Source organism: Solanum tuberosum, unplaced genomic scaffold, assembly GCF_000226075.1.
Source record: "Solanum tuberosum cultivar DM 1-3 516 R44 unplaced genomic scaffold, SolTub_3.0 scf00116, whole genome shotgun sequence".
NCBI lineage: Eukaryota > Viridiplantae > Streptophyta > Magnoliopsida > Solanales > Solanaceae > Solanum > Solanum tuberosum.
In genome coordinates this window covers 1038652-1052637 of record NW_006239040.1, presented here as the reverse complement: position 1 = coordinate 1052637, position 13986 = coordinate 1038652, and the positions used below count along the sequence as shown (strand labels likewise).

Below are 13986 nucleotides of genomic sequence, written 5' to 3'. Positions count from 1 at the left end.
GCTACCGGAGCTGCCGGCGATGCAATTTTCCGGGGAGTATTTGAAGGATCTATCTCCGGTCACGATCTAGAAATTTCAAAAAGGCCATACCACCGGAATTGTGGCTGTGCATTGCATAAATCGAGAGGGAACTGTTCTCATTCGTCGAGATATATGACTGTTTCGTATCCGATTCGCCGGTCGTGGAGTGAAGGATGTTTATCGTTGGTTGCTGCGGCGTCAGCGGCGGCGTCCGGTCATTCATCGCCGTGTTCTTCACCTTCTGTGGCGGTTGCCGATATCAGTAAGAGGAATTTGCTTCCGGTTAATGAAGACGTTGAAGATCTCGCTTTCAGTAAGGTTTAATAATTTAATTTTTTTTTTCTAATTAAGGGAATAATAATTGCTGTTTTTTTATACTTTATTAAACGACGAAAAAAAAGAATTAGTTGTTGTTTGATTTTATGGAGATTTGTTTGTTTAATGTGTATTTGACAGCAAGGAAGAAATCTTAAATTTTGGAGAAAATAGCTTTGAATCGATATTTTTTATTTTTTTTTGCTACTCACTGTCAATTTTCAGTAGAATTATTTCTTATTGAAATTGCTTTTTATATTGAATTATTCTCGTAAACTTGTTTATATATGGAAAAATTAAATGCTTAATATTACTGGAATCCAATATCTTCGTGAAATCTGTACAATGTATTTGTACTTTTATGATGGTTGCTTCTGTTCATATCGCCTAATTTTTTAATATGAAAAATATGTAATGCATGATTCGAATTTAATTAGAAAATAAAAATTGTATTGGGAGTTGAGTAGCACAGTGTATGTCACGCATTATACCTTTTTTTAAATTTTTTATTGGGTATATTCATGAATGTGTCGTTCTCTTATTTTATTGTGTTTGTTCACTTTTCTTATGTACTTACTATATAAATTATAGTATATGCCAAAATTAACTTCCTACGAATAATGTGGTGAGTAGTGACGAATAAAAAAAAAGGAAATGTTGTCATGTTGGTTGCTTATTATTAGGAGTATCGAGTGAGCAGATTTCTCTATCTTTTGTCAGAGATTTTGGGTTATTTGTTACAACTTTTGGAATAAAAAATTGTTAGTAAAAAGTGTTTTTTTTATGTTATGAACTTTATTTCTTTTTCGATAATGAAAAGATTTTGCATGTGTCATAGAAAAAAGGGAAAAGGGTCAAATATACCTTTGTACTATTGTAAATAGTTTACATATACCTCTTGTTATACTTTCTGTTCAAATATATCTTTATCGTTATATTTTGGGCCAAATATACCCTCATCCGTTAAATATTTGAATCTCAATCTTAAAATAGACAAATAGAGGGTTAAGATTAATTTAAAGTACCCATATCCTTTTGTCCAAATCAACACCCAAAATAACCCACTTAAACACTTTTTAGCAAACAAAAGCACAACCAACTGTTTGTCAAAAATATTAGTAATTGATTAGCTTCACGCAGTACATGAATTTGGTTTTTATAATTACTGTTTTCATTTGTTTTGCCAATCAAAAATACAAAACGTTGAAAAAAATTCCAAACTTTTTAAAAATAGTTCACTGTATGTTATTCTTATTGAGTTCATTGTCTCGATTTAATTCTAAAATTTTTGAAAGTTCAACTGATATGGTGCTTGAAATTTCATTGGTTTCGATTCACCCACTAAAATTATAAGGCACATTCGGTGGAGAAGTAGAAAACAAAATTGTTGGGTCTTCGAATCGACATTCATATTTATGGCCAAATTACTTCTAAAATTTGTGAATGGAAGTTTCTGTAAATCAATGGTATATTGAAAAAATTTTGGGTTAGTATTTTTTTTAGCTGAGATTTTCTCTTGGCGGATATTATTGAGCTAAATTCAGTTTTAGCCTTTTGGGTTCTTTAAATTTAACGATGAGTTTAAAAAATTTTCTAAGTTATTCAATATTTTTTCACTGTTGACTCGTCAAAATTTCAAGTTGTTGAGATTTTGAAGTGACTGTGTGTGTTCGGATATTGAGAATCATCAACTTAGATGAATACGGTTATTATTGAAGCGGTCAAAATTGATTACTCCATTGTTGTATGTTGATATTAGAAGCTTCATTTGGGTTGGGTTATGATTTATTTTGGGTGGTTGTTTGGACAAAAAAGGATATGGGTACTTCAAATTAATCCCAACCCTTCACTTGTCTATTTTAAGATTGATATTCAAATATTTAACTGATGAGGGGTATATTTGGCCCAAAGTATAACGGTAAGGATATATTTAGCCCGAAAGTATAACGAGGGATATATGTAAACTATTTGTAATAGTACAGGATATATTTGGCCCTTTGCACACTTAGGTACCAACTACACAATAATTTATTAGGACATGCTTATTGAATCTCTTTTTGTTGAAAAAATTATTTATTTAAATAAAGGCAAAAATGAGTTTTTTTTTTAATTATACATAAATTGTTGTACTCTCTAGACATAAAAAGATGATTTTAGTGGAACGGAAAAAGAGAATTAATTAATTTACTTTTAAGTCATAAGTTCAAATCTCACAGGTAATATCATTTTAGTGTTTTTTTCTTCTAAATCTCCTTATATAAATTTCTTATTTTACCATATGTTTACATGACATGAATTTGAATAGTTGGCTGAGTGAATTTCGGATATGGGATGAATATAAAAAAAAGTGGCAAATTAGGACTTTAATTCGACTCTCAACGTTAAAACATCATTTTTCAAAAAGGGGTGGCAAAGTTGGCCTTTAGCTTGACTCTTATGGTTAAAAAGAATTTAAAAAAAAGTGGCAAATTAGGACTTTGGATAAGCATATGTTTGGTAAAGAGAATAATCTTATCCTTTGAGAATAATAAAAAGTGGATAGTGTTCAATTGGAACATTCAAAAGTGACTAAATTGGTCCGTTACTCTTCGGGCCTGAGTGGAAGAAGGGGGATTCTTGAACGTGGAAAAGGGTTCAATGAATTTGAAAGAATTGAAGGAGTGTAATTGAAAAAAAAAAAAACCCTTATACGATAGAAGCAATTACTATCTATTTCCAACTGTGGTTATTGAGATTGGACTTAAAATAGAGCAACATAATATATGTTTTAGTATTTTAGTATGCCTCTATGGTAAAAATGTACCTGCCAAGTATTAATATTAATAATGATTTAAAAGTAAGAGTGATTTTGATGTAAACACAGAACGTAAGTAAACATAATACTTCCATTTGTTTATGTTTTCTTTATTTTTTTTTTATAGAAAATGATTATAGTTTTAATTTTTAAACAATTTCCCCATTCATTTTGGTTGGAATGTGGCATTAACTAATTGAGATCAACTATAAGAACCCTCAATAATTATTGTGTATCTTTTTCATATCAAATAAAATAATTCTATTTACTATAAGCTTTTGTTATTCAAGGATTTCATGAAAAGAGTAGAACCAAGTAAGGTCTACCATATTCTCATTTGTTGTCATATTTTTGGGTTCTATGCAAGTCCTATAATAAGATTTTTTAAGTCTATGTACTAACGGGTCGTTTGTTAGCTAGTTAGAGTTATATAAATATTAGTAATGTAGAAAATACACTACAAGAAAAACTCTTATTTAAGACCAACATTTAGGGACGAGTTGCTAATCCCGTCTCTAAAGATGTATGTATTGGGACGAGATTATATTCCGGTCCTTATTTGTATATTCTATTGTGAAGATACTTAATCCGGTCCCTAAATAACACATTAACTGGTCCCAAATTCTAATAAAAAAACTTAGGGTGCGACTTTTAGCCAAAATTAAATACTAAAGTATTGATTTTTTTTTTGTTTTTTTCACCAAAATTTAGGCGCTAGTTTATTTAGCCAAAAAGGAAAAACCCTCCTCTGTTTTCTAAAACCTAATTGTAAAACGTAAAAAGCAAAAAAAAACTCTTCGTCTGCTGGTCGCAACTTCCCTATAGCTAGTCGATTTCTTAATCAACAATCGATCGTTGTTCTTCGCTCAACTACAACGTCCGATGGCCAATCTTAACATCAAAGTTTTTTCCATCGCAACTCTTTCTTCTTCGTCGTATAGTTCATGCGATCAGCTGCTCTGTGAAACATATCGTATAGGTTTGCTTCTTCTTCTAATCAAGTTTCTATTGTTTCAAATTGCATAAAGTGTACATGGATATTTTATTGTTTTATTTAAGTTATTCTGCTTCTGGTTCTTCCTATTTGAGTATTTTCTAACATTAGGTATGTTAAAAGTTTCTTACTCTGATCTATTTTCTTATGTACAATCAGTGAAAGATTATTGGGTTGAGTTTCTAATAGCAGTGACTCGATTTTGTTAACTGTTGTATGTGCCTAAAGATTCATATTTTGTATAGAGTGCATATTCTATTTGAAAAGTCTAATTATTTCGCTAAGAACATATACTAATTTTCTGTGTTACATGTAATTTTCTGATTGTCTCTTCTATTTTATATTGTGTTTCTATTAGATTTCTTAAGTATATGCTGATTACACCTTGTTGTAATTTGCTTTCTTGTTCGAGTTTGTTTGTTGTTTTCTGGTGAGTATAAGGATTCATGTGGTTTAGCCTAGTTCTATTATCATTAGTTTAGATTTGTGTTTTTGTCAAGAACTTTCGTCAATAATGTTTTGATTTTTTTTCTTATTTCATTCGCTAGTTTAATTAAATGCATAGTTGTTTGTTCACTTCTCTGCTCAAGTTGATTCAGCTTCGTCCTTATTGCTCCAGAATAACCTGAAAATTTCCTAGTTCAACCTTTTCTTGCGATTTTGATCCTAACTCAGACGTATACTTGTTAAACTATTGTTCGAATCTCTCTTTAGTACTTGTCTAAGTTCTGTTTCTTTGCTGCTCGTTATAACTTAGTATCTCGTGATTGGTTTTTAACATGACTTTTTTGGTTCATATGCACTCTTTACGTGGTAATTCATGGTTCCATTTTATTTATAAAATCTAATTTTTTTTAGCTAATTCAAGGTTCTGTATAAGTTTGCAATTTGACAACATCCTGATTTGCCAAGTTTAGTTCTCCGTGGCTGCACATGTGAGCTTCTTGTTGTTATTTCGAAGGTTATAGACTACATCTGACGAATTGAGTTGTATGTTTCAAGTTGCTACACTCTTGATTACATCTTTCTCTCCTTTAAGTTTGTTTATCTCTCTTTTCTTGGGGAAACACTAATTTTAGGTTCAAATAGTTGTTTGGATGAGTGGATAATGTTGTCAAGAATATTTCAATGAATCTAAGTGTGTGATTATTGTATTTCTGGCATGTTGTTGTTACTAATTTGCATCATGAGCTACTGTAAATAGAAATTGGGTCATGTTCATGTTACATGTTGCTATTTTGCGAGCGAAATAAGAACTAGACCCATGTAACTTTTAAAGTAAGATATACTTACATAATTGTAATGCTTATGTTAAGAAGGGGAGAAGAGACTCGCAAACAGATGTATTATATCTATAAGGTCCATACCTTTTCTATATAACTTATTAAGGAAGAGAAATATGGGCATATGATATTTGCCGCTTCGTCAAATTTAAAGAGGAAGCATCATGATGAACCTGAAAAGAACAAAATTGATTTATTTAGCATTAGAATTTAATTCTATATGAATTTACAGTGGCTTATAACTACATATGAGGTACTTTTGTGTTCCAGAAAGTTTTGCGTATGAATTTCGTGGGGCTAACTCCATGTGTGGTTCTAGCGATTGTGTTCTAAAAAGTATAGGAAACTTTGTAGCTTGTAGCAATGAATATAGGATAACATTCTCTTTTCTGATTGCTCCTCTAGGTTGAAACATATAGTTCTGATAGGAAATTGTGATTTGTAATTTTCTTAGTTCTTTCTTTAGTATTGTTTTAAGATTCAAGTAAATCAACTATTTAGTAAAAATCTTTTCCTGCTTTCTATATTTTATCTTTGAGGAGGAGGTGTGGAATGTCAATCATTTCCAACGAAAAATGACTGAACCTATTGATTTTTAATCTAAAAAATGACTGATTTTTAATTTGTGAGTGATTTTTAGCTAGTGATTGAACCTATTGTTTACTAGTAATCTCGAACAAATGACTGAACTTGTGATGCAGAAACAGTAAGAAGTTGTTGACATCTCTAGTCCTTCTGTAGTTATTCCTCAATCGTAAGTCGGTTCCCTTCTCTATAGCATCCAACATGTAATTTCTCCCTAATCCATGTTTTCTTGCTTCTCTGAAGAAAGAAAGATTCTGCTTGTATTGATAACTTCTCGACTCTCTCAAATTCCTTCCTCTCTGTTACAGTTTCAGCCTTTGCAAAAAAACACTACATCTGTTAGCTCTCTTTGATGAACTAAGTATGTCTATTCTATGTAAAATCTCCATCTTAATTTGTGTGTGTATTTCAGTTGTTTGTATATGCACTCCTTTGAGAAATTTTCAGTTTCGGGGTCTCCAAGTATGGTAGATCATTCCCCCCCAACTCGCAGCTATCACTTGTTTCTGAAACTGCTTCTGTTTCTTCCTTTTAATTTTCAGAATTACTTCACTTTTAATATCAAACAAATGACTGTATTTTTCCAGGTTTTATAGAGAAGGAGAGAGGACAAGGACCTAAAAAGTCTACCATCTTCACTAGTCAAGGAATGCAAACAATTATAAGAACTTTGTGGTTGAGAAATGCACCCAAGAAGTTGAAACAAGTAAGAGTTATTCAAACATGTATATTTTACAAATCTGTTATGTTTTTAATTCTTTTGATAGACTGTTATATTACGTTTAGTGCGTCCAACTGCTATAGGAAAGGGTCTAAAGCAAAAATCTGGATCTTTGAGATCATCATTTTTTTTTCTTTCAGTTTAGAAGCCAAATATCTCAAGTAAGAAATTGCCATCTCGAATACATCTCTAGCTAAGAATCCAATTTTCTTTTAAAACAAATGTAAATATTACCATTAACAACACAAAAACAATACACCTAAAGAGCACCTAATCTCATGACCATCTTCTAGAAAGAGTATCATAAGAGTTAAGCCTCCAACAAGTCACTAATTACACAACGAACTTTTGTCTCAAACAACCACATCTATGAGCCTTTTTTGACTGTCTCACTACATCTAATCTTATTACAAAATCATGTTTAATCTGTGTAATTTTTGTGTCTGTATTCATACTGACCCCTCGAAACACCTTCTTGTTTAATGTTATTATCCTTTAAGTGCATGCGTTGATCTTACTTTATGTAACGATTTTTTCTCATCACCTTCAAAAGGCTATGATTCTTGATGTACTATAGTCCTCAAGACAGCTTGAGGTGTAGTCTATAGTTCAATAATTTTAGCGATATGTGTCTTCTTTAGACTAATGAAATTTGTATTTTTCTATTTTACTTTATGCTGGGATCTGTTTTGTATTTTCTGTACAGCTGTATAACGACACAAACTTTTTTAAAAAAAATTCTGCATTGCTGCAACATTGCTGCCAGCTTCCCTGTTTTAGTGTTTTCTGCACTGCTGCAACAACTGTATCATCTGCATAAAGAATGTGAGCTATTTTCACTTAGTGCTTCCTTGCGTGTCCTGCATAAAAAATGTGATTGCATCTCATGTGGATTCATCATTTTATGAGGATTGTAGTTTCTTTTCTTCCAATATCTCAAATACCTTGACATTCTGTTCCTTAATTATCATTCTTTTGAAGTCTCAACTTCTTAGCTATTCTAATGTTTCGTCTGTTATTTAATTTGGAAGATTCCAGCATTTGTCAATTACATCAATAAATTTTTCAACTTCCAGCCACATGTTCTAAAATTTAGAATAATTCTTTTGCTCCATTCACCACATGCTAATATCAGAAAGGACAAGTCTGGAACAGTCTTTGGTAGTACATTTACTGGTGATATTCTAACAGTTTCATCTTATGTTCCCCGTTCCACCTATCCCAATGGGTTCTTTTATATCTAGAAATCCTCAAGCTAGCGAATTACAGTTCAAAATTCGGTGGATAAATGATAATGAGTTTGTTCCTCTACCTTTCGTTCTTATCTGCTGCAAGGTTCAAACCTGTGATTAGTTTCTGACCCACACATTTGTGCTCTTATAGACAGGACAACCCCTAGAGCTGGCTCTTGAATATGTAATAATAATGGTTAGAAAATGGGAGAAAAGGTATAAAAGTCAACTTGGAATTGAAACAAATACAAAGTGATTTAATTGGACGACAACTTGCGTTTTCAAGATCAATGCAATCGCATTGTTTTCTGCCAGCTTCCTCTGTTTTATTGTTTTATTATGAGGCCTTACCAACTTCTTAATCGACTTCAATTATAAATGCATCATATATATTTGTATCAGCACTCACTAAGTGCTTCAGCAGACCACTATTCAATTGGGAGTTCAGGAAACTTAACACATAGAGGAATGATACTCAACACATCATACTAGAAAGAAAAATCGACCTCCCATAGTTTGAGCACCATAGGATTGTCCTACAATGTGTAAGGCCCGACTTGTAGGATCTGATACCTATCCTTTGTGGATTGGAATTTGAATATGAAAAATTATTGTGGGTGAAACATTAAGAACATAACTACAGAACTTTCGTAATTAGGTTAGGCTCTGTTTTTTATTTTTTGCACAGCTGCATAACGACACAAACTTTGTTTTAAAAATTTCTGCATATACTGCTGTCAACATCTCTGCTTTACCATTTTCTGCCCAGTTGTTCATCAAGAACGTGCCCATTTTCTATTTTATCATTGTTGCAATGTTGTTTTACTTAATGTTATGTAGTTATTGTTCGTCAAAGTAAATGTTGGATTCTTGATTAATGTATTTGGAAGTTTTTCTAATAGTTTTTTGTTATTTCTTGCAGCTTTTTTAGATGTTTCGGGATATCACTTGACAAAGACTTAGCATTACGTTTTCTGCCCAACTTTTGTTCATCCTTCACTGAAGATACCAGTTTTGAAGATACACTAACTCATTAATATTAGTTTTCTGTGAATGTTATGCAAAACCTTGAATGTTATCTACGTTTTGTTAATTAAGCAAATATTTAAACTAACACCATGGGATGTTAACAAATTTATGGTAATCAATCGTAGTCTTTATTTCTATCGTCCTGCCTCCTCTCTATATCATCCTTCTTTTTTTATCCAGATTTTTAGTGGTAATTAATTTGATATTTGCTGATGAGTATAGATTCTTGTGATATCAATATTTGTATGATCAGTGGTGGTCAATCAGAGAACAATATTATTGATTGTCTTTAAAGGTCAATCTACGAACAAAATTGTTGCTCGTCTATAATGAATAATCTAGGACTAGAAATGATGTTCTTCTTCAAAGCTATTTTAGGACTAGGTTATTGTTCGTCTTTAAAACTTCTAGGGCCAGTTTTTTATGGTCGCTAGAGCTATTCTAAGAGAAGATAGTTAATGATCTCTAATGCTATTTGAGGACGAGGTCACACTCGTCTCTAATGATTTATTAGGACCAGGTTGCGGAAGGTCGCAAAAGAGGTATAACGACCTTAATACATACATATAAATGGCCTATTTGAGACTAGATATCTAGTCTCTAAAAGGATTTCACGACCAGAAATTTTTCTCGTCTCAAAAACCATTCAGGGACTAGTTTTTTCAACTCGTCCTTATAGACCAATGGCGACGGCAATTTCTAGGACGGGTGACGACCAGATTTTTCTGGTCTCTATTGCGCATTTGGGACCAGATTTGCACTTTCAGGGACTAGATTTCCCTTCCTTAGAGACTGTTTTTCTTGTAGTGATAGTTACGAGGGAATCTATTAGTTCCACCTTCAGCCTTCTATGTTGCATATAATAACACATAGATTTCCTCATGCGAGTTTTAAAACTGAAAATCAAACGCTATATTACTTTTATACATGAATAAGTTTATTACCTCCTAATCAGTTATCAAATGTGGTATTACTTATAAATGCATGAACTTCAAAAGCACAAATATTTCAATTTCAATTTCAAACATGTTTTGTCTTTTAAGTTTGCTTGCATAAACAATAATTTTAAAGTGGCTAAATTTTTCTTAAAGGAATTATACTTTACAGCTATGACTTAAGTGGGACCCCTAAAATCGATTATATGCGTATTTAGCCCTAATATTTGAGATGCTGCTACTAATTAAACATTTCAACTAGATAAAATAAATTCATCACTATTCATAGATTAGAATAATTAAGCATTATAATGCTTCAACAAATCACAATTAGAAACGTTTAACTCTCTAAAGAACAATAAGACAAGCTGTCACTCCCATTTCTGATTAACTAATGACTTTGTGGTCCTAATCCTCATTAACTTAATTAATCTTTAAAATTATATGTTTGTCATTATTATTATCAACATGATCTGTCAAAGTTGCCTACGACATTCATTTTCACTAATTAAATGAAATAGCATCAAATCAAAATAAGAAAAGAAAAGGTATTGGTTTGTAAGTTGTAACAAACAGAAATATTTTTAAAAAAAAGCATTACTTCCTCCGTATCAATTTATAAGGCACAATTTTTATATCAAGATTCATAAACTCTGACAGTAAAATCGAACCTAGAAGTTTAAATTTTTTAAAATAAAATTTATATATATGAAAACCACGTAAAAGTTTTTGAAAGACATAAAAAAATTCAGTCTAAGAAAAAAAATGTGATTAACTCTCGATATTCCAATTGTGCCACATAAGTTAAGTTAGGACGAATGGAGTATTAAAAGCTATTCTATATCTACACCATTAACAAAAATAGTATATACAAAACCTAGAGATCAATTATTTATTTATTTTTCACTGATATTTTTGGATTTTGGAACTTTAATTAACCGGAAAATCCACATATTCTTGATTGTTTATTAATTAGGTAGATAATGTTAGTTGAGAAGAGTTGCCAAATGAGACTTTAGCTCAATTAGTTAATTATTTTATTCATCAATGAATATTTTAAACACCAGCTGGTAGCTAAGAGATCAAGATTTGATCAATTATCAATGCTTGGTGAAATTTGATTGCATTTCCTATTTATAATCGGATTTTTATAATTATCGTATTTGTGTGGCTATAAAAGCTTGTCATTAAGGTAAAACATCGGAGCAGTTCAAGCTAAATTGTATTCAAATTAAAAAATGTCGTTATTTTCTAAATGGACGAATTAATTAATAGTAAAGAAATAGTATCATTCTTTTGAAACGAACTTATAAAAAAAAAATAGCCGTTCTTTTTCAATTTAGTACTATGTCATGCCTTTGTCGATTGGACATCCGCATTAGACCGAGTTGCGTCGCTTTGGGACTTTAAGGGAAAAATATTTTCTACTAAGAATTTTTTTATATGCAGCTCAAATTTAAGACCTCTAATTAAAGGAGGAACAATTTCATCTGCCACACTGTTGGTCCTGCTTAGGAAACTTACTTGTAAATATTCATTGGGTAAATTACCTAGTTATATAATTGTGTAAGAGGGAATTTTTTTTTTACACAAATTTATATAAGCTACTAGACCTCTTCATATCATTGGTGTAAGAAATTTCTTAACTTGAACTCCATTTTTTTTAAATATGTATACACGACCATTTTATTTTTTTAATATATATACACGACTATACTATTAAATTAAAAGTTGTTTCTTTATCATCTCATTTTCTTTCTCTATTCTACGAAATGACCGCACAATATAACTTGTGAACAAAAGCTCCAATAATAACAACAATCATGGAGTTTCATGATCATTTTTCTCAAGAATTAGCTCTACAACAACACCAACAACAAAACGTCGATGACGACGTTTCGGATCAGTCGATGAATTTCAACGTAAAGCTAAGTCAACAATATAGGGACGATGTCAATAACAACGAGCACAACAACAACAACAATAATAATAGTAACGTTTGGGATCAGAGTGAGAAATATAAAGCGGATATTTTGAACCATCATTTATCGGAACAGCTTCTTTCTGCACACGTGGCTTGCCTGAGAATCGCGACTCCGGTGGACCAGTTACCGAGGATCGACGAGCAGTTGACGGAGTCACAAAATTTGGTGGCAAAGTATTATGTTGTTGGTCAAAGTCAACGGTCTCTTGATGATAAGGAACTTGATCAATTTATGGTAATTTTACTATTTTTAAGAACTTGATTTATGACAAATTCATGAACTTTTTTATGATGTTTAAGATTTAATATATAGTATAGATTTTAAGGGTTAATTATACATCGGTTGTTTTATAAGGTATTTTAAACTATCAGATTATTTTGATTGTTGTAATAGATAATCTGTCTTGTTTTTAAGATTAAATCTCACAATTTAGGATGATTTTGGTGTAAAAATTGCGAAAGAGACTTCCTAGCTTGTTTTTGTCGGCAAGGATCAAACAAGTGTCCCCGTGTGAAAAGTCCTTTCATGAAAGAAGTCATAAATAGATCATGTCCATTATTTATACTATTATTAAGTTATGTCTTATGTCTAGCGGATGGTGAATCCTATCTAGTATTTGAAATTAACTTTGAGTATTTTCTCGATTTTCAAGAAAGGGTTTAATGGCTATAACTTAAGCTCTTGATATATATATTTGTATGTACTAAAAGTACTATTTTTCGAATAATGTTCAACTGACTGACCTTCAACATACGTCACTATATTGAAGTTTCGATATTTTTGTGGTTGTTTCAAACCTCAACAAAGGAATAAGAGGGTTCATTATAAGATTTTTTGTCATTTCGATCGATGTATATAACTTAAAACTCTTTTTGTTAATAATTATGATGTAGGCACATTATGTTCTATTGCTCTCTTCTTTTAAAGAACAACTGCAACAGCATGTTCGTGTCCATGCAATGGAAGCTGTCATGGCTTGTTGGGATCTTGATCAATCTCTACAAAATTTAACAGGTAATTAATATAATCATCTTTTATCGGTTCAACTGAATTTAGTATTTTCACTACAAAATATCGATAGACATACTAATACATTTAAATCCTATAGTTTCGAAGAATATGAGGTTTATGTATTCATAGTCAAATATTTCTAAACATTTTTGTATATTTCTTAATACATATACAAAATCTAGACAAAAAGATTTTGGGCTCCTATGGATCCGCCCCATATTCATGATCAGTAATGATCCATATAGCCGACCCCAACTTATTTAGTACTGAAACATATATAATTGGTGATGTATCAAATTATGAACTCGTAATTTCATAATTACATCGAGTTCAAGACTACTAATACTTACAGATTGAACTCATCTAGTTTAAATTCTCGACCCGTGATAATTGTAGGGGTAGCATCAGGAGAAGGTACAGGTGCAACCATGTCAGATGATGATGAAGATAATCAAGTAGAAAATGAGACATATTGTCATTATAATGGAATTTTAGATGGACAAGATAGTAATGGTTTTGGTCCTCTTGTACCTACTGAAAATGAAAGATTCTTAATGGAACGTGTGAGGCAAGAATTGAAACAAGAGTTCAAACAGGTAACAATTTACTATGTCTTTGTGGATTTAGGACGGGTTTTGTATATATGTTCAGTTGAATTCAGTACTTTCGATTATAGATTTATGTGTAGTTAAACATCTTGTGGTTGTGTCAATTAAAAAGTAGTATTCAATTGAAAATCAAAGACGACATAATGATTGTACTATAAGACCTTGTTCCTTTCGGCTTGATGTTCTCTTGCTTTTTACATAAGGTAGATATTGCTTATTTTTCGCTTTCCTTAAGGATATACTAACTAGATCAAACTTTGATTTGAAAAGAAAAATCTTGCTTTTATTAGCTGGAGTTCAAGCTTACTCGTAATTCTTTTTTTTTAAAAAGTCGAAAGTCTGATCTTAGTGCCTCTTAAAAATAATTCTTTTTAGAAAAACTATTTTAATAAGATAACGCTCGTTATAAATTTACTGATTCTAAATCTTGAATTATATCTTCTTCTTTTTCTGTTTTTTTTTTTTTTTTTTTT

The 13986-nt window shown here is 31.3% G+C and overlaps 2 protein-coding genes across 4 annotated transcripts in view; both read left to right on the top strand.

Moving 5' to 3' along the window:
- LOC107061101 (uncharacterized) overlaps nt 1-542 on the top strand; it is a 917-nt gene extending 375 nt beyond the window's left edge. Inside the window, exon 2 of one of the 2 annotated variants that reach the window (XM_015309868.1) lies at nt 1-542. In XM_015309868.1, coding sequence (XP_015165354.1) covers nt 1-345 — 345 coding nt within the window. In that variant the 3' untranslated portion in view covers nt 346-542. The other variant, XM_015309869.1, reaches the window with a different exon arrangement.
- An 11088-nt stretch (nt 543-11630) lies between these two features.
- LOC102584843 (homeobox protein knotted-1-like LET12) overlaps nt 11631-13986 on the top strand; it is a 4075-nt gene continuing 1719 nt past the window's right edge. For both annotated transcript variants that reach the window (XM_006350006.2, XM_006350007.2), the window contains exons 1-3: nt 11631-12128; nt 12788-12908; nt 13302-13501. In XM_006350006.2, coding sequence (XP_006350068.1) covers nt 11733-12128; nt 12788-12908; nt 13302-13501 — 717 coding nt within the window. In that variant the 5' untranslated portion in view covers nt 11631-11732. The remainder of the gene's footprint in view (nt 12129-12787; nt 12909-13301; nt 13502-13986) is intronic.